Below are 19,488 nucleotides of genomic sequence, written 5' to 3'. Positions count from 1 at the left end.
AGGCCTGAGGGACAATACAATCAAGAATATTTATATTTAACTAGACTTAAATGCACTGCAATGAACTGACAACATGTCCAGGGTGAACCCGGCCTTTGCCCAAAAAATAGCTGGGATAGGCTCCCTGCGACCCTTTCCAGGATAAAGTGGTTCAGAAGAAGAATGAATGAACTTAAATGTGCTCCTTGAACTACAAAATTTGACTATAGTATCAAAAAGTAAATATGCCTTCGGGAAAACTACCTGTGGTATAAGAGCTGCTCCAGCCTTGAGCCAGGCCCAGGGAAGTGCCCCCCCAGGTTGAGGAAGGCTTGCTGTTGGTGAGGCCAGGTGGGGGGCGGGAAGGGGCTGTGGTGCTGCTCCTGGGCCCCTGTGGGACCTTCCACAGCTCATGTGACAGGGAGGCCTGGCTGTGGGAAATGGGGCCAGGAGACCAAGTAGATTTCATCTCGGACAGTTTACCTGGAGGGAACGAGAGGAAGAAAAAGGTTTACCTGCAGAACCAGGAGGGTAAAAGACACCTGTTCCTACCAGAGGGAGCCCCACAGAGCAAAATAAAGGAAAGAATAGACTTTTCAGTGTCACTAAGAAACATACATCTATTTAAACATCTTTGCTGCACAGCATGTTGCATTATCCTGACCCAAGGAAACATTTTAATACATATATGACTCACTACCATCCATGCACAGGTGTTGTGGCATCAGCTGACACAATCCCCTCCCCACAAATTTTGCAAGCATGTGTGGTATGTGAGGAAAACAACAATAATTTACTTCATTCAAACAGATCAGCAGGTTAGTTTGGTGGGTGTTCAGTCTACACCCAGAAGTCACAATAAAAACAGAAAAACAACAACAAACCCTCCACTGTTTCCCACTTCCCATGCCACACACAGGGAGGAGAGAGAAACACCACTACCACAGGGGAAATATGCATGAGAGGCAAACTTGATAGGGAGAGAGCTCAAATGACGGTCATATTGAATCAGGCGCAGTGACTTGAATGGAGATGCAGTTGCCCAGTTAATGGTTTAGGCTCCGGGGTGTGGTAACAGGAAGGAAAGTGTAATGTCCATTTTCAGTGAAGTGTCCACTGTAATGTGTGAGGGGAGGGGAGGGTTATACATAAACTGTGTACCTGCATCGTCCGTCTCCGGGGACGACAGACTGAACGAGCTAGTGTAGGCACTGACTGGCCAATCAGTGGAGGGAGGCAGAGCCTGAGATGAGGTGGGAGAGGAGCCTAAGCCGATGCCAGCAAAACAAAAACAAAACAAAAATAGACAGAAAAGTAATAAGGAAAAATAGCAGAGAGAGAAAATGGAGTAAAGGAAAAATGCACTACAAATGACAAAAGTGAGATCATTAAGAAGAGAAGAATTACAGGTAGAGTATAAACTGTGGTAATGACAATGATTATGCAAAAGCAGTTAAAAGTAGAAAAATGAAGAAGAAAAGAATAAGAAGCAGGCTCTTTCTGATGGCAGCAGCTGTTTGACTCACACTATTTTAGTGCAAAACGCGGTGACAAAGCTAAAACTATAAACTTTCCAGAGAAAAACATGTCCAAATTTTCTGCTTGTACTCTGGTAGAGTTTCATACTGTCTTCCACATACAATTATTGTAGATAACTCATTTATTAAGACAGGGGTAGATGTTTGTTTACCTGCTTTACTAGTTTCAGCTACTTCCTGTAGCCTTCATCAGAAGCGTCACAATGATGTTGCTGTGACGTGTCTTATAGGCTGCTCAGGAGGGTTGGCCAGACAGGAGGGAGCATCATTGTGATGCTTTCAACCAAGGCTACAGGAAGTAGCTGAAACTAGTAAAGCAGGTAAACAAACAACTACCCCTGTCTTGATAAATGAATTATCTATAATAATTTCTACTTGTATTTACTGTATTTTGCTAGTTCTGTGCAAGGCAGCCTGACTCAGAGGCCTGGACCACCTCTGTCCCTGTGTTCTCACCTCCACTCCTGTCCCGGAGCAGGTAGCGGTTGACATCCTGGATATTGGTATTGATGGTGGGCCCACTGGGGACACTGCCAGGGGTCACATTAGGGTCAGTTTCAGGGTCAATGTTCTGAAGGCCTTTCCAGGGCACACCAGGGCAAAACTCTGAAAACCAAATTCAAATGTTTCACATTTTTATTAGAAGAATTCGCTATGAGAAATACAATAACTGAAGAATGGTACGCTAACAAAGATTAAAAAACCACTGACAATATGAGTTCTGACAGTAGCTAAACATCTGCAAAACATAACATGCCTTTTTTTTTCATGCTCTTTAGTGTTTGTCTGACACGGATGCACTGGAAATAAGGGAAGAGGAGATTCAGTAATGTATCTCCTGTCTTTCCTGGCTATTAAGATCTACACTCTGGTGTTGTGTTAGCAAAACTATTGATCAGAGCTGAAGCTGATAAACAACACCATAAACATTAGGCCAGGATTGTACAATTTCACACAGAACCCAGATTTTAGTGTGCCTTTTGTCCACGGTGAAATAATGTGACAGTAAATATCAGTGGGGAGTATATTAAGTGGTCCTGACCTGGTGGCCAGTTGATATTGGTCCCATTAGCCATCTTGTCACTGCTACTCTTGCCCTGGCCCCAACTGTCTGGGGGGACCAGAGGGCTGGTGGGAGACTCTGAGCTGGACATCAGGTTATAGGGGCTGTATGAATCCTCCAGCTGAGGGGGCTTACCAGGGGGGCCCAGGTTGGCACCTATGGGAGAGAAGTTAAACAACATATGTTCAGTGAGATTTAGAGGTTAATAGTATGATGCGTAAAAAACAGAAAAGGATTTAGAGCTTTTGTTCCAATAAGGTAAACAAATGACTACATATCTTTGCTTTATTTGTTCACACCACTTTTTTTTTTTTTAAATCTAAAAGCACTTAAATGCTGGAATGAAAATGTCGTTGGGAGTCCAGTAATATGAGAGATTCAAGTCTGACTCTAGTAAACTAACACGGGTAGGATAAGCAATAGTGTGGCTGATGAAGTACACCTGAAATATTCCAGTAATCACTCAGCTAAAATGTTGCACTAGAAAAAGCAATGTGAAAATTAATTTGCTTTCAGAATCATATCAGAGTTACTTTAGAGTATGACTTCAGTCTAATTAACTATTAATGTTTACAGTACATAAACTTTGGATATAATATGCAAAATTCACCTATAATTAGTCATAAATGTCTTTCTTTCTCACCATGTTTGCCCAGGTTGGGCTCTAAAGGAGAGGTGCTTCCAGAGAGGCTTTCAATGGAGTTGGGATGCGTCCACTGTGATAGGCGCGATTGAGGTTGGGGGGGTTCCTTCATAGACAGACTTCCCACCTCCATGCAGTTTACATTCATGTTTGAATTCAGTCCAGCTGAACAAAGGGGTGGAGCAGAGAGATGTCACTACACAGGCCCACAGAGACCAGCACATAATTTAAGGGATGAATAGTTAATATTGCTCACAGAGAGAGTAGGGGCTGTAGGTGTTGGGAGATGACTGCGGCTCTTTGGTCTGCAGGTCAGGGAGGCCTGGAGCCTGGGGGTGACCTGGAAATGAATCCAGGGTGGATTTGGCCCCACCAGGATGCAGGCCAGAGTGGGAGGGGGGTGGCTGCTGTTGCTGCTGCTGCTTCATTAGCAGAGCCTGGGCCAGCTGACGCTGGTGCTGTTGGATCTGTTGCTGCATGTTATTGATTGTACGGGCAACCTGGGAAGACACCACAAAGTAAACATTTTCAAGATTTATACTGTGGAGGTGTTACATTTAACAACGGAAACAGATAATAAACCATTTTAACACTTTATTTCCAATATTCAGATTCATATGCTTATATAATTTCTACTATTAAATATATTTGTCAGCGATCACAGATGAGTATGAAGAAAATGGGAAAATGAGAAACTTGAGGGTTGAGAGTAAACTTACTTGCTGCTCTTGTTGTCTAATGGGGCCAGAAACATTGCGCTGCGCCTGCAACATCTGCTGCTGAATTTGTAAACGCTGGTATGCCTGTGTGTTGGGTATAGACATGGGCTCAGAGTCAGTCTGTGTCAGTGCGTCTGTAGATATGGCAATAACTTATACGTGGCAAAATATAACACAATGGATTTTGTAAATGTATTGAAAGACATGAGAAGAACACAGTATATTGATGAAACTGCAAAAACCCACAATACATTTTGTGTACAGTACAGGCCAAAAGTTTGGACACACCTTCTTATTCTTTGCATTTTCTTTATTTTCATGACTATTTACATTGTAGATTCTCACTGAAGGCATCAAAACTATGAATGAACACATGTGGAATTATGTACTTAACAAAAAAGTGTGAAATAACTGAAAACATCTCTTATATTCTAGTTTCTTCAAAGTAGCCACCCTTAGCTCTGATGACTGCCTTGCACACCCTTGGCATTCTCTTGATGAGCATCAAGAGGTAGTCACCTGAAATGGTTTTCACTTCATAGCTGTGCCTTGTCAGGGTTACTTAGTGGAATTTCTTGCCTTATTGATGGGGTTGGGACCATCAGTTGTGTTGTGCAGAAGTCAGGTTGATGCACAGCTGACAGCCCTATTGGACAACTGTTAGAATGCATATTATGGCGAGAACCAATCAGCTAAGTAAAGACAAACGAGTGGCCATCATTACTTTAAGAAATGAAGGTCAGTCAGTCTAGAAAATTTCGAAAACTTTGAATGTGTCCCCAAGTGCAGTCGCAAAAACCATCAAGCGCTCCAACGAAACTGGCTCACATGAGGACCGCCCCAGGAAAGGAAGACCAAGAGTCACCTCTGATGCTGAAGATAAGTTCATCTGAGTCACCAGCCTCAGAAATCGCAAATTAACAGCAGCTCAGATTAGAGACCAGATGAATACCACACAGAGCTCTAGCAGCAGACACATCTCTACAACAACTGTTAAGAGGAGACTGCGTGAATCAGGCCTTCATGGTCAAATAGCTGCTAGGAAACCACTGCTCAGGAGAGGCAACAAACAGAAGAGATTTATTTGGGCCAAGAAACCCAAGGAATGGACATTAGACCAGTGGAAATCTGTGCTTTGGTCTGATGAGTCCAAATTTCAGATCTTTGGATCCAACCGCCGTGTCTCTGTGCGACGCAGAAAAGGTGAACGGATGGATGCTACATGCCTGGTTCCCACCGTGAAGCATGGAGGGGGAGGTGTGATGGTGTGGGGGTGCTTTGCTGGTGACGCTGTTGGGGATTTATTCAAGATTGAAGGCAACCTGAATCAGCATGGCTACCACAGCATCCTGAAGTGACATGCCCTTCCATCCGGTTTGCATTTAGTTGGACCATCATTTATGTTTCAACAGGACAATGACCCCAAACACACCTCCAGGCTGTGTGAGGGATATCTGACCAAGAAGGAGAGTGATGGAGTGCTGCGCCAGATGACCTGACCTCCACAGTCACCGGACCTGAACCCAGTCGAGATGGTTTGGGGTGAGCTGGACCGCAGAGTGAAGGCAAAAGGGCCAACAAGTGCTAAGCATCTCTGGGAACTTCTTCAAGACTGTTGGGAAACCATTTCAGGTGACTACCTCTTGAAGCTCATCAAGAGAATGCCAAGAGTGTGCAAAGCAGTCATCAGAGCTAAGGGTGGCTACTTTGAAGAAACTAGAATATAAGATATGTTTTCAGTTATTTCACACTTTTTTGTTAAGTACATAATTCCACATGTGTTCATTCATAGTTTTGATGCCTTCAGTGAGAATCTACAATGTAAATAGTCATGAAAATAAAGAAAATGCAAAGAATGAGAAGGTGTGTCCAAACTTTTGGCCTGTACTGTATGTATTACATGAAACAAAAACTCACCAGTTGCAGCTGGTAAAGTTGATTCAGGAGGGTCATATGTTGAGGGTTTATTGGTGAGGTTAAAAGTGCAGGATTCAGACCAATGTTTTTTGCTGCAAACTGTAAGAGCTGTGCTTGAACCTGTGGATCAAGTTTCAGCACATTAAAAATACATTTTTTACTTAAAATGTACAAGAGTGTGTACGTTTACCTGGTCGATGTTTACATTGTACATGTAAAAATCTAAAAACTTCTACTAAATGTATTTTTCAGTGACCAAATAAAAAGCATCTGTTCCACATCTAAATACTTCTAAGTATGCTCCACCGAAGAAAGAAACATGCTGTTAAACACTGGAATCTTAATATGAAGCATTAACAATTACATATAATTAATCTTCTTTTCCTTTTCATCTCTTACTCATTTCTTAATTTGTGTCCATGTGCATACCTGAGGGGAGAGAAACGGAGGCACTTGAGCACGTAGACTAGGCTGGGAGGAGCTGAGAGGCGGCACTGGCGGCTGAGGAGGCGGCTGCGGCTGCTGCATGGCCCGAGCTTGTGCTGCTCCACCACCGCCAAACATTCCACTCTGCATCTGCTGGACAAAGCATGGGTTGAGAGAGAGAAATTGTCAATCATTAACCTCATAGGGTGGAGGGAGTTAGTTGAAAATAACAAAATACAAATATTAATTTGTATAAAAGATAAAATGAAGTGCCATTTCAAACATATTGATGAAATACTACTTATCATAAGTTGCTATTTGGAAGGTATATGTTATATGGATATGTGAATGCTTGGCAAACCTTGTCCATGAAGGGCAGGCGGGGGTCTGCCGTAGGGTCTTTGGAAAGAAGTGGAGGCCGAGGGCAGCTCATGGGCTTGTTGATGAGCCCGTTGTTGTAATCATGGCCGGCTATCCCCATTCCTCGCTTGTCCAACTCGGTCTTCTTTTCTAGCAGGGCACTCATAGCCTGGTCCAGGTTCATGTTGTTGCTCTTCAGAGCCTCCTCTGCTGGATCTCTCTGAGGATTGAACCACAATGCATCAATAATGTACGCTCAAAGGGTAGCAAAATGAGATACCAAAAGTGAAAATAATGTAAATAGATACAGGTTAAAATATTTATTTGTGCTACTAAACAGTAGGGTAACTTCAACTCACAGGGAAGCCCATGTCTGTCAGCTGTTTGATGAGACGGTTCATGATCCAGGCATCTTCCTGCTTCCCTGGAACCTTCCCCTGGGGATCATTGTGAAAATGTTATTAGAACCTGAATGCTGGATTGTGCCATGAGGACTTGGAGGCTTTTGAATATTATCTTTTCCCACCTTCTGGGGGCCTTTTTTGGATGCGTTGCCCCATGAGTTACAGGAGGAGTTGCTCTCCTGAGAGGCAGTACTGTTCCACATGTCCCCCTCCTCAGCATCCCACTGTCCTCCTGACAGGCTCAGCTCTTCTCCTCCACCTCCCCATCCGTCTTGCATAGGTTTGGGGGCTAGAAAACAAGTCACATAAGAAGACGTTAACCAAGCATTGATTAACAGTTAAAAAAATGAAATGGCCAGTAGGGGTCAGTGTAGATTTATCTGTAGCACATTCAGTGCTCTCAACTTCCCCAGTACCATTATTGATGTCCTTGACGTGACACATCAGGAGAAAATTATTTAACGTCTTTAGCAGAGCAAATATCTGGTATGTTACTGCAATCTAGTAAAAGTCATACAGGATGAGGTGTCTTACCAGGTTTGCAAGATGCAGATGTCATAGTTGGGTTGCCCCTGCTGTAACTGTCCGAGTTGCTGTCTCCCCAGCCACCACAGCCACCAGTAGGTTTTCCCCAGGCAGATGTCCCATTGTCCACGCTGACCGGAGAGGGTGCAGGCTCCCCCCAGGAGCTCTCTGATTTTGTGTGGGAGCTGGGTAACTCTCCCCAACCTGGAGGACACACAAGGACAAGGGTTTGCATAAAAAATACTACACTGCACAAGTCAAATATATGAATGATAATTTACAGATGACTTCAAATTTTTTTAAGCATTTAAATCCTAGAATTAATATTTTCTAAAATTGAAAAATACTGCCATCAAAGTTTTGCAGCATTATAACAGACTGCTTGAACTTGCTGATATTAGCATAAATTAGGTTCTTGTGCTTCATACAGGAGTTTGTAACAAAATGCTCCAATATGGAATTGAATACCAAAACAGCTTTATTCATTGCAAAATTTTTTCAAACACTAATTTAACTGCACTCATCATAGCACATTTTCAAAGAAAGGTAGCTATATCTTTTTATATGTCTATTGTTGCACAAATCTCTCTCTTTTCTAACAATTCAATGGAGACATTTCTCATGTTCAACACTGAACTGAACTTATTTCATATTAGTTTAGTGCTTAGTACATTTAACTCATACATAAAACCCTACTATGATATATTTTGCAACTCTTCTGACTCAGTTTGTTGGGGTTTAAAGTAAAGCTTTGGCACATACAATCACCAAACCTAGGCTTGGCTTAGCGGTATAGCTAACAGAGAGGAGCTACCCATTTAAGTTTTGGCACAGCCTGGTCTCTTTTGGCATGAGACACAGTACTGTCCCTAGGCCTGTTGCAGTGCCAGGCTCAGCTTAGCTCTCTCCAGGGAGAGGTCAACTCCTAAAGGCTGCTCCAAAATTATAGTTTACAGTTAACCTTCTAGTGTTACTGGCCCAACAGTTCACTGACCTAGACACGATGTACTGAAAGAGGCAACCCTTATAAATGTTACTCTCCCACTGTGATGCAGAATATTGTGGAGTAATCCCTAAAGTGTAACCTCATTTTATGCTAAACAGCCATTATGCCGGCATAAGGGACTATCAGGTTTTACTAGGAGGCAAATGAATGTGAATTGTGCACAACAGGTCAAGTGAAGGACAGCAGGGGGCGTCTGCCCCCTCTCAGCTTATGAGAGCTTGCTCCACCTCCTCCCGTCAACAACTGACAGATGGTGGTTTCCATATAATCACACACTTCCGATGCATCTCAAACAGTTTGTGGTGAATCTCTTATTTTCATGAGGCAGTTTGTAAACAGCATTCTTGTTCTTCCTCTGGGTACCCATGTGAGGTTACCATGGTTACCCACACAGACGTGCTCAGTGTTGTGAAATGTGAAGAGCCTCACGGAGGGGCAGGGCTGGCACTGCTTAACTCATTTGGATAGTCGATTAGATGTAAATCCCAAAAGGGCAAACTAGGTCAAGATTTTTCCCTTAAGTGGATCAACAACTTGGAGCTTAACAGTTTACTGTGCTCACTACCTAACCAGCTTTTATGTTTAACACCTTTACTTTGAGCAGAGAAATAGAGGAAATGCAAATATTTTATATTTTCATTTTCCTAAAGTTGTATTTATGAGTATTTCTACAATAATCACTTTTATAGTTTGAATGTTGACCATGTAGTATACTATAGGTTTTATACACTTTCTACAATAGTCTTATAAATTGTGATAAAATTAAATTATTCTGCCTTACCTTGAGCTATCAGGGGACCTCTGTTGTGAGGTGGCCCAGACTGATGTGGAACTACAGGATCCATGGGGCCACTGGTGAGGCCTGGGTTTTGGGAGTTTTGGCTGTGGTTCTGTAAAGGCGCAGGTGGCCCGTGATAGGGATGATTGTGAGACTGAGGATGGTTGTTGTTAGGGCCTGGGGGATTATTGCCTGCAGTGGTAACTTTAGCCTGGGACATTCCTGGATTGTTCCTGTCCCACAAGTTGACTGCTTTGTTGTAGGCACCAGGGTCACCCCAAGCCGAGGTCCCATCGTCTATCTCCATTTTACGCCGAATTGATGGTGGGGAGGGCTCTTCCCAGCCTGTAGGCTCAGCTGATGACTCCTTCTTACTGCCACTCCAGCCTCCACCCTGCTTCACTGAGCCTGAGGCACCCCAAGAGCCCATGCCCCCGCCTCCACTGCTACTACTACTACTACTACTAGGCCCATCCTGAGGTTTGCCACCCCAACCTTGAGGAGGACCACTGGGACGCTGACAAACTGGCTCTCCCCAGCCCCCATTTCCTCCACTTCCAGATACTCCAGGTCCTGAAGCAGGCATTCCCCAGTTTCGTGGGTTTTCCTTCCAACCTCCTGCTTCTCCCTCCCATCCAGGGTTTGCAGGACTCTTTTTGTTCTCTTCTGGTTCTCTCCAGTCCCCTGTGTTATTGCTCCCTCCACTGCTGCCCCAGCTATGGGATGGTTTGGGTTGTTCTCCCCAGCCCTGGGATGTGGTCTTGGCATGAGAGTCATCCCACCCGGTGGACTTCTCCTCTCCCCAGGACTGACTACCGTTCTTGGGCATACTGGTGTTGGGGCCTCCTGTTGCAGGGCTTCCCCAGCCACCAGGGCCAGCTGGGGGCTTAACATTGCTGGGTGAATCTCCCCAACCAGAGCTGGTCTGGTTGGTAGCAGCTATGCTTCCACCCCAGCCTGAAGTTCCCTGAGAAGCAGGCACATCATTTTTGCTCCCAGAGTCAGTTCTTTGAGGGGGACCCATGTTAGTGTTGGAGGGCCCCTGGGTGTCACTTGGAGTGGTTGGGCCAGAGCCCCATGAATCAGTGCCTGCATCATTCTTGCGTTTAGTATCTTCCATGTCCCAGGAGGTGTGTTGGCGAACAGGCGTTTGTCCCCAGCCAGTGTTACATAGCACCCTAGGATCCAGATCCTGAGCAGGCAACAGAGGAGCCGGATTATCTCTGGATGAGCGGTCTCTGTGCCGAGGATGTCCTTCCATGCTGTCACTGCTCCCTTCACTGGCACCAGCTGTGCTAACAGCTCTGCTCCAAGGACTAGCCTGTTGATCCTGGGGAGGAGAACCAGGAGTATCCCAACCTCCTGGGGCTTCTTCACTGTGCTGCTTACCCCATTCTCCCCTGGACTGGTCACCCCAGCCTCCAGAATTTCCTGATCCACCTCCTCCACCTCCTCCATGGCCCCAGCCAGAGTCCCAGCCAGGTGCCTCCTTAGATGAAGGTGCCTTTGAGTCACCACTGTTACCCCATACTGAGCTACCATCTTCTCCATTGACCTGTGGGCCCCCTGGTGGAGACTGGCCCATTGAACCCAAGCCAACAGGTGTACCACCCCAGCCAGGCAAGTTGCGAATTGGGCTGGGGGGTTCCTGCTTATTAGTGTGATTTGGTCCATCAGTTTTAAGGTTCTGAGGTTCTGAACTGAAAGACACATTCGTGGACGGGGTGGGGTGTGGCTCTGAGGTGTCAGAGGCCATCATGCTACCCCAGGCGCTGCCAATCCCCGTGGAGTTACTGTTAGTGTTGGCTCCGGTACAGGTGCTGGTCTGAGCTGATGGGGGGCCAGGTGGATTACAGAGGTTGGGAGTAGGTTGAGGAGGTGAAATTGTGTTAGCTCCCCCTGAGCTGCCTCCCCCTGTGCCACTTCCATCATGCCCCAACATGGGCCAGGCTGATGGGTTGGCATTAGGGTTTAGGTTCAAGTTAAAGTTAGTAGTGGAAGATGATGAAGAGGAGCCCCAGCCCCTGCTGCCTCCTGCCACTGGGCTGTCACTCTTCCTTTCACTCCCCACTGAGGGCTGAGAGGGGCAGTGGGAGGGTCCAGGCCCAGAGCCCCAGCTGCGATTGGCTGCAACCTGGCTAGAAAGCATGCTGGTTCCAGTATGATTGGCAGGGCTGGGCCCACTATTAGCCTTGCTGCTAAGGTGGTTGGCAGGGAAGTGGCCAGTCTGGCTATTGGCCCCTGTGGCCATACTCACTGTACTACAACTACTACTGCTGCTGCTGCTGCTGCTGGTCAGGTGACCAGGATCAGTGTCCAAAGGGCATCCTCCTGGAGGGGCCTGGCTCTGGCTGAGGGTAATAGAGGGCCAAGCCTCTGTGTCCTTCTGGTCAATGATCAGTTGATCCCAGCCACTGAGGTTGGAGGAAGTTGCAGCACTTGTGGCACTCCTGTTGGCTGGCAGGGGACCCCAGAGGGGATTATCATACTGGGCTCCTTGGCCGTTCTGTGGGGGCAGTTCTGTGTGGAAGATGAGAGATGAGAGGTATAAGTTATATACGTCATCACGCCCACATCATCTTAGTAAGGTTGAAATACCATGGCAACATGTCTACTTATGTGTACACAGACTTCACAAGATGCTTTATGAATGAAAATAAATACCACCCACACTGAAAATGCTAAAAGAGTGAAGAGAATGACTAATATGGTAGCAAAGAGCATTAATTAAAAGATAAATACAACATTTCTCCACTCAATTCAAATACATTTATAGTGGCCATTCACACATGCAGTTTAATACAATAATACATAGTCTGGACACCATGTCTCCTCTTGTAACCATTTAAACATGTCTCTGTATATATCATCTTCTAAATTCCATGACTTTCCCAAAATGTTATCCAAGTCTGGAAAAAAGATTTTTAATTCTATCTCTTTTCATTAAATATAATGACTGTTCAATAGGCATACACAGTTATTGAAGAATTTAAAGTTCATAAATATAACATATGTGTATATAAAAAATACTTTTACACACACACACACACACACACACACACACACACATATATATATATATATAAACATACATATATATACACACACACACTTTTTTTTTTTTTTTTTTTTTTTTACTATTTCTAGCTAGAACTGTTACTATAGCTGTTTAACTATAACTGTTTTAACTATAATTTTTTTCCAATTAAATTTAGTAAATGTGGTTATACAAATCAATAACCCCTGTAAGGACAAGTAATTCCAGCACATTACAGAACATAGTCAAAACACCAGCTATGCAGCTGAGTCATTGTCAAGTTCAGATCACCACATTCATGACCTTTTGCTTGTGCTTGACATGAAGAAAGACTACTAGACCACTAGCTTTGGGCAGTCAGTCTCCTCACTACCTCTCCATATGCCTGTACAGCTTCTCCGGCAAATGCACAAGTTTGTTTGGGCTTCTTTCAGAGACCTGAGGACTGAGCTGACTGAGCTCCCTGGAGGTCCCATATGTATATGGATAATGCTGGTATAAAATTAGCCCAGCTGCAGATCTTGATGGTAGCACTGATCAACCTGGCACAACTTCATTGCTCATTTCTACTGCCCCTCTAGCTGCAGCTGCTGTTGTTTACATGTGCCTTTCACATGCATGCTTTACATGCTAAGGCTCTGGCTCATAGCTAATGGGGGAAGTGGCAGCATTTGTGTTCCACCCCATTTTCAAGCTTGCTTTTAGGTTTGCAACCTGAATGACTGCAATAGCAGGCAGTGAGAGAGAGAGAGGGGGAAAAAGAGGGCACTGTGTTTCTGATACACAGCTCTGTCGGTCTGTAGCGTCACTACTGAGAAGTGCAGGACCGCCATTTTCTCAGTCCTGAACTAAAGCCAAAAAGGCTCCGAGCTGAGCTGCACAATCGCTGCTTTTACAGCACTCATGTCTCACTCTGAAAAACACAAAGCATAACAACGCAATGCGTGTATGCAATTCACTATTGCTGAAGCTTTAATGTGTAAATACACTTGTGAATACAATCTACCACAACAATGCAGAAGAGACAGAGAAAAGGAGAAAAGGGGAGACAGACAGACAGAAGGGGAGATGTGCAACACAGCAGCAAAATACCTGAGGAGAGGTGCCTCCCAACCATCCTGTAAAGAGTTAGGTTTTGTGCGACACAGCAACCATCCTCGTCTCAATATGTCTGCTCGGCTCACCAAGCTTCTGAGGCTCATTTCTGAAATGCTGCCAAGAAGTTGCACAGCTCTTGCACGGCATGAGACTACCCCTCCTCCCTTCCTTCCTCACCCCTCATGCTCTGTCCCTCCCACCAACACAGCTTTGGCTGGGTCTCTCCTCTTCTATCTTTTGCCTCCCTCTGGCTTTATTTATATCATGCTCTGACGGAGGATATTCACTCGCACTGGAAAGGCACTGAAAGAAGACCGGCTGGGGGGAGGGGATGGGTGAAATGGGGGCAGTATTGGCGTTGGTAGTGAATGGGATTGGTGTGTGTGTGTGTGTGTGCGTGTGTGCGTGTGTGTGCGTGGAGGGATAGTATGATGTTTAACAGCTGAACGATAAAGCCTACATTCAGGAAGCATGAGTGGGGGGCTCTACTAGCCTCCCCACTCACATCTTTCAACCTTTCAAAACTGTCACTAAATATTTAACCAAGACCACTCCATCTGCAATCAGCACTACTGCCCACATAGGAAACCCTCTTGAATAGCGATTGCAGGTGAGTCAGAGCAAGAGAAACCTGACAAAAGGCTGCAGCACCCCTTCTGCTACTGGAATGGGGGCAAGTATATCCATAGATAACATATGAAGATTAATAAAAGACTTGGTAATTCTATGATTATTAGTAGTAGCATCATGTATCCTCAGGAGGAACTTTCACAAACCAGGATCTCTGTACTAGCAGTAAAGCTACAGGAGTAAAGAGATTACAAAGAGAGGAAAATCCTGAGATGCTGAACAACAGAGTATGACATGCATTAGACTTTGAGCATTTGAAGAAAGCAGATAGCATGGGCTGAAAGCTCAGTAGAAAAAAAAAAAGCATTCACTTGGATCAAGGCTGGTATTGTTTACAAATGATCCCAGCACCCACGCAACAACACAATAAGTCAATGTTTGGTGGAGAACAGAGTCCCTTTATGACTGAGGTTCAGCCCCCTGTGCCTCTACACTGTAAGGGCTGAACATGTAGTGAGGTCACATAATGCTACTCCATGGCCACTCACTCTTTTGTGTGTACATATACGCAGTACAGACACTGCATCTTCTGTAACGAAACATACACATTGACAAACACGCACCGCTTCCTGAAATCTCAGATCAGTGGCAGAACTTCAACTTTATATTTACAGAACAAAAAAGTTTGGACATGTACTGAACATGCAGGAATGATGGGAAAGGGACTTTATGCTTTGGGGTGGGGTACACTACAGGCAGGTAAAGAAGGATTGAGAGGAATGAAAATACAAAGAAAGAGGACAGAAATAGATGGTGAGAGATGGAAAGAGGAAGTAATCTAGGAGGGCTGTGTGGGCCTCAGCTGGACTGATCCCGGCTTAATGAAGTCCCCCAGGGGCAGAAAGACTGGATGGTACAGAGCTGACAATGCACGCTGCCAGTTAGATGAACGAGCACTCTGACTGACTCTCACACACACACATACATACACCTCCCAGGAATGTGCTACCTCTGTGTTTAGTGCTCACAATCACCACATCTCGACTGATTTCAGTCGGAACACTGAAACCTTACTATTTGCGTATTGTTGTACAAGAATAGTAAACATGGTGGTGTAGACAGAGGACATGACGCTGGATCATAATCATTCATTCACCATTAAGGTATGTAAAAATATCACAGCTTTTGCCCAATAGACATTGGATTTTTTCCATCTAATTTCCTGCCTAGGATGCCAACGTGACAAGAGAATAGGAATCAGTGCCAGTCACCATCAACCATGGTGAGAACAAGGAGAGTTCTTGTAGGCCAAGCATATGCATAACCCCTGTCACATTGTTCTGCTATGTTGTGAGAATATGGAAGAGAAGCGCAAATTATTAGTTGAGCTGTGTTCAACATGGAATGAATAACAGCAGCTAAATGACAGTGATTGTACTAATACACGTGCAAGAAATCCACTTAAAAAGTGCAAATGTAAGACATTTGGACATCAGGTTTGCCTCTCAATATCCTCTTTCTCCTCCTCTTTGAAAGGATAAACCAGGTCAAGGGCTTTCTCCAGCATGCCAGTCTTAAAATAGATGGCTCTCTCATGCCTGCTTTACATGAAATGGCCTTGGGAAACAGATTGTTAACCATGCAAAAAGCAACATTGGGAGAAGGCGATAATAGTGGGAAGACTGACAGACATATGTACATATAGTGTGTGCAGCCTGACTAATCCAATGATGGCATGTGTGAGCTGCAGTGTTTGCACAGAGGAGGTGAAAACATGCATCACAGAACAGTTGTGAGAGAGAGAGCAACAGGGGCATGGAGCAAGCAAGACAAGATAGAGAGAGAGGGAAAAAAGAGCAAGCAGTGAACATTTGTGGTTAGCAGAGAGCTGATGTTTAATCACATTACAAGACGTCCCAGCCCTCTTTGAGGGGATTCCCAAAGCTCTTTTACAGCATCATCAGCAGACTTAAAGAGCACATCAAGTCTAGCCTGCATATACAATCTCGAGACAAGCTATTAGCACATTAGCTGCTCTCTTTGTCTTGACAAGGCCTTTTTTATATTATGCTGTTTTTTGTTGGTGTCAGGCTCTGTTGTGCAAAGTACAATGCCTTTATGGGTATCGTAAAAGACTGATGATTATTTTACTGACTCTAACAAGGCGGTGCTAAAGGCAAAAGGTAGTAACTATAAATCAAATGCTATAATTCATGAATATTAACTAAACATTTGATTATTTAGCATGCATATGTATACAGTGCATTGCCACACAATGGCTGCTAAAAGCACTTAATCTGAGAAAACAGTAATCTTAAAAACAAATCTCCTTGCATCATATAATTAAACATCCTTGATGAAAATAATCATGAATGGTTATTCAAGACAATTTAAAGGCAACAGGAGTCACTGTTAGGTGCCTTTAGAAACAGAGTAATAATGGTTCTGTCAAGACAAGGAGAGACTGTTTGTGTTCACATAAATCCAAACATGCAAATTTATACATATGACCACATTAACCAGTTTTCAGGCCTACGGGATAGGGTAATGATGGGTTAAGATGAAGTGAGATGAGTTGGTGTTGGAGGAATGAAGCTAGTGTGCTTCTAGAGTAAGCTATCAGCAAGAAATTAAAGCAGTGAGAGGGCAATTCTCCTGAGCAGAATGATGGAAGTGGGATTACTTGAGGTGCTTTGTATGCTTGTTTAATAACATTGCTGCATACTGAATAAAAGAAAAGCTGAGGTTTGTTGAGTGAGAAATGATTAGTGAGACATGCAGAAATGTAGAAGGTGGCAGAGCACGTGTCATGTTTGTACATGTTTTACCTTGAGTTTTACATTTAGCATCTGTGCAAAAATCTTGTGAACTATGCTGAACCCCTACCCATTGCTTCAGTCTGGAAGGTTCCTCTGTTGGTCTGTCTGTCTGTCTGTCTGAAAGTAATCAGTCAGTTCAAAGACGCACAGTGAGCAAAAGCAGAGGAAAGCATGCCTGCCAGAGAGGGGCGGAGAGAAGCAGCAGCTTTTACCGTAAGCCATGAGTCACTTCAGCCCACAGTATTGGACCTCTGCCATGCTTGCTCTCTCCTACTTTCTTTCGTTCCTTCTCGCTCAGTCTTTCTATCCATGCCAGGTCAGGCCCACTAAGGCGACCAGCCAACTAGCTAGCTCCATATTTCTCCCCTTCCAAAAACAGGAAATAGAGCTGGTCAGCAAAGCTCAAATGAAGAGTATGGCGTTGACGATGACAATTGGGAAGAAGAAGACAAGACATGAAGACAGGATAAACATCTCATCACCATGGAGACCAAACTAGTTTCAAAGGAGAGCTGTTGGATGATGCTCAGACACACCTCTGGTAATAAAAAAAAAAAAGTTTTTCTTCCCAGACAATGGAAGGTACCAGGTGCCTTAAGAATCTGTGGCATCAGCTTCAAAGACCAGATGATACTTTATTAACAAAAGAAACCTTTAGCATTTGGAAATACATGAGAAAGTGGTTTACTGAAACATGCTGTGCCCCAGAAAGAAAAATACACACACATACAGTGATAGCCAGCTGTGTTTACTCTCCATCCTGAACCCCTGTATTCCACTATCCCCATTTCAAATTCCCAGCCAGACAGAGGCAGAGTGAAAATAAACATTCAGTCAGCAGCACCTGTGATGCAAGTGCCAAGAGTGCTACACCACACTGTTGCGATCACATTATAAAATAAAACAAGATTAAAAAAAGTATGAGTGTGCGTCTCTTAGGAATACCAACACTCCATTCCTACACGCCAATATAGGAAAAACACAACTACAATGCCCAACTCTCTGTATGAAGTATGTACAAATATGCTGTAAGGGACACTGATATTTTGGCATTTTTTCATCCTGTGAATGCCCAAAACTGACCTTTCACAACTGCTTACCGGTCATGCTTTATGTATTGACTACAATTTACATCAATCACAAATGTTAAATGTAAAAAATACACAAAAAAGATTTTGCAACATGAAATACTTGCATTAATATGCTGAAAACAATGTGCGTAGGCGTAATTAGGGAAGCACCAAATCCTACATTTTGGCTGACATCAGATTTTTTACTGAGTTGTTTACTTTGTAGTCATGTTGTTTGTGTTTTTTAATGCCATCACCTCAGCTGATAGAAGGCTAAGCTTGGTTACATCAATAAATTTGACTCAAATTAACTATCATTCCGTGTCAACACTTCATCATCAGAGACGCTGACATGAGCGACTGGTGATTCAAGGAAGACACTTCAACAAACTTGGTAGTTTATAGAACTTATCTTGGCAGTTTTTGCAACAGAACTGAATGGAGAGCAGCTGCACTCAAACGCTGTGGCTGAGCTGTTGTGTCATCAGATGGGGAGGTTTTTGGACAACAAACACACATTTCCCACTGCCATCTGTCCAAGTCATTTTTGGTGTTATCTTATCATTTTAAGGTGAATTGGCCAATACAGACATTAGGGACCCAACAGTCTACCTGCCAAAGAGAGAAAGCCATAAGTGTCTGTGCTGACCTGTAGGCAGGTTGGCTGTAGAGGAAGAGGAGCAGGCGGGAGAGGAGTTTATGGCTACTGCTGCTGCAGGTTCAGTAGTTGTGGGACGTCCTGTTGCACTGAGAGCCAAAGTCCCAGAAGGCAGAGGCTGGCCCCTCTTTAACAGCTGCTTGTGCTCCTGCTGGCGAAAGCGTGGGGGCACCTCTCTGGGTGGGTAACGCTGCTGGAGCAGATTCTGGGACTGCTGTGCTGTCTGCGACTGGCCTCCGGAGGGGGCACGCTTGCCATTGCCACTGCTTGGGGGTAAAGATGGGACGGCACTGGGGTTGGCAGGGGGAAGAGGAGGGGTGGAATCGAGCTTGGCAGAGTCTGGCACTGTGGAAGTGGGAGGGTGGTGGGGGACAGGTGACAAGGAAACAGAAATGGGGGATGAGGAGGGTACAGGAGCATTAGGCTAAAGCACAGTGGTTGAGAGCACACTTTTTAAGAAAGTGGTGACAGAAAAGTCAGTTTGCAAAAAGTTAAGTTATAGGCCTAAGTAAAATTGTGTTTGAGCAGTTATATTTTTTGCATACATCCTGTTGCATAAACATAAACATAAACACACACACACACACACACAGAGAAATGACCATCTCTGGTACAGCTTCAATCTCTTTTGGAAATTTGCTATGGCAAGCATTTCCTCCAATTTGTCTCTTTTGAAAGCCTAGTTACTTTTGGAAAGGCAAAATGAGGAGATGTCTATAAATGCACAAGATTCTCTTGCCGTCGTTGCTGTCTGAAGCTCAATTCTCAGCAGTGGTCAGTTTAAACACATGGCTGCTCTTTGGAGAACCAGAGGACTGTAATAATCTCAGGGTGGTACTGTAATAAAAGCTCTCTGCCTTTAAGAAAGGCCAAAACAC

At 44.3% G+C, this 19,488-nt stretch overlaps 1 protein-coding gene across 8 annotated transcripts in view; it reads right to left on the bottom strand.

Annotated features, from left to right (window-relative positions):
- tnrc6c1 (trinucleotide repeat containing adaptor 6C1) overlaps positions 1 to 19,488 on the bottom strand; it is a 45,033-nt gene that overhangs the window by 7,441 nt on the left and 18,104 nt on the right. For 2 of the 8 annotated variants that reach the window (XM_030141428.1, XM_030141430.1), the window contains exons 4-18: positions 18,602 to 18,955; positions 9,362 to 11,878; positions 7,584 to 7,778; positions 7,172 to 7,338; positions 7,005 to 7,082; positions 6,647 to 6,865; positions 6,289 to 6,438; positions 5,860 to 5,979; positions 3,943 to 4,026; positions 3,480 to 3,723; positions 3,224 to 3,388; positions 2,560 to 2,736; positions 1,974 to 2,123; positions 1,141 to 1,245; positions 244 to 462 (exon numbers count right to left, since the gene is read on the bottom strand). In XM_030141428.1, coding sequence (XP_029997288.1) covers positions 244 to 462; positions 1,141 to 1,245; positions 1,974 to 2,123; positions 2,560 to 2,736; positions 3,224 to 3,388; positions 3,480 to 3,723; positions 3,943 to 4,026; positions 5,860 to 5,979; positions 6,289 to 6,438; positions 6,647 to 6,865; positions 7,005 to 7,082; positions 7,172 to 7,338; positions 7,584 to 7,778; positions 9,362 to 11,878; positions 18,602 to 18,955 — 4,944 coding nt within the window. Of the gene's footprint in view, positions 1 to 243; positions 463 to 1,140; positions 1,246 to 1,301; positions 1,587 to 1,897; positions 2,124 to 2,559; positions 2,737 to 3,223; positions 3,389 to 3,479; positions 3,724 to 3,942; positions 4,027 to 5,859; positions 5,980 to 6,288; positions 6,439 to 6,646; positions 6,866 to 7,004; positions 7,083 to 7,171; positions 7,339 to 7,583; positions 7,779 to 9,361; positions 11,879 to 13,487; positions 13,562 to 18,601; positions 18,956 to 19,488 lie in introns of those variants that run through there. The other 6 variants (XM_030141431.1, XM_030141432.1, XM_030141429.1 and 3 more) reach the window with 5 other exon arrangements.

Source organism: Sphaeramia orbicularis, chromosome 8 (assembly GCF_902148855.1).
Source record: "Sphaeramia orbicularis chromosome 8, fSphaOr1.1, whole genome shotgun sequence".
In the NCBI taxonomy this organism is placed as follows: Eukaryota; Metazoa; Chordata; class Actinopteri; order Kurtiformes; family Apogonidae; genus Sphaeramia; species Sphaeramia orbicularis.
The sequence above is the reverse complement of the archived record's forward strand: the minus strand, read 5'-3'. Positions and strand labels throughout refer to the sequence as shown.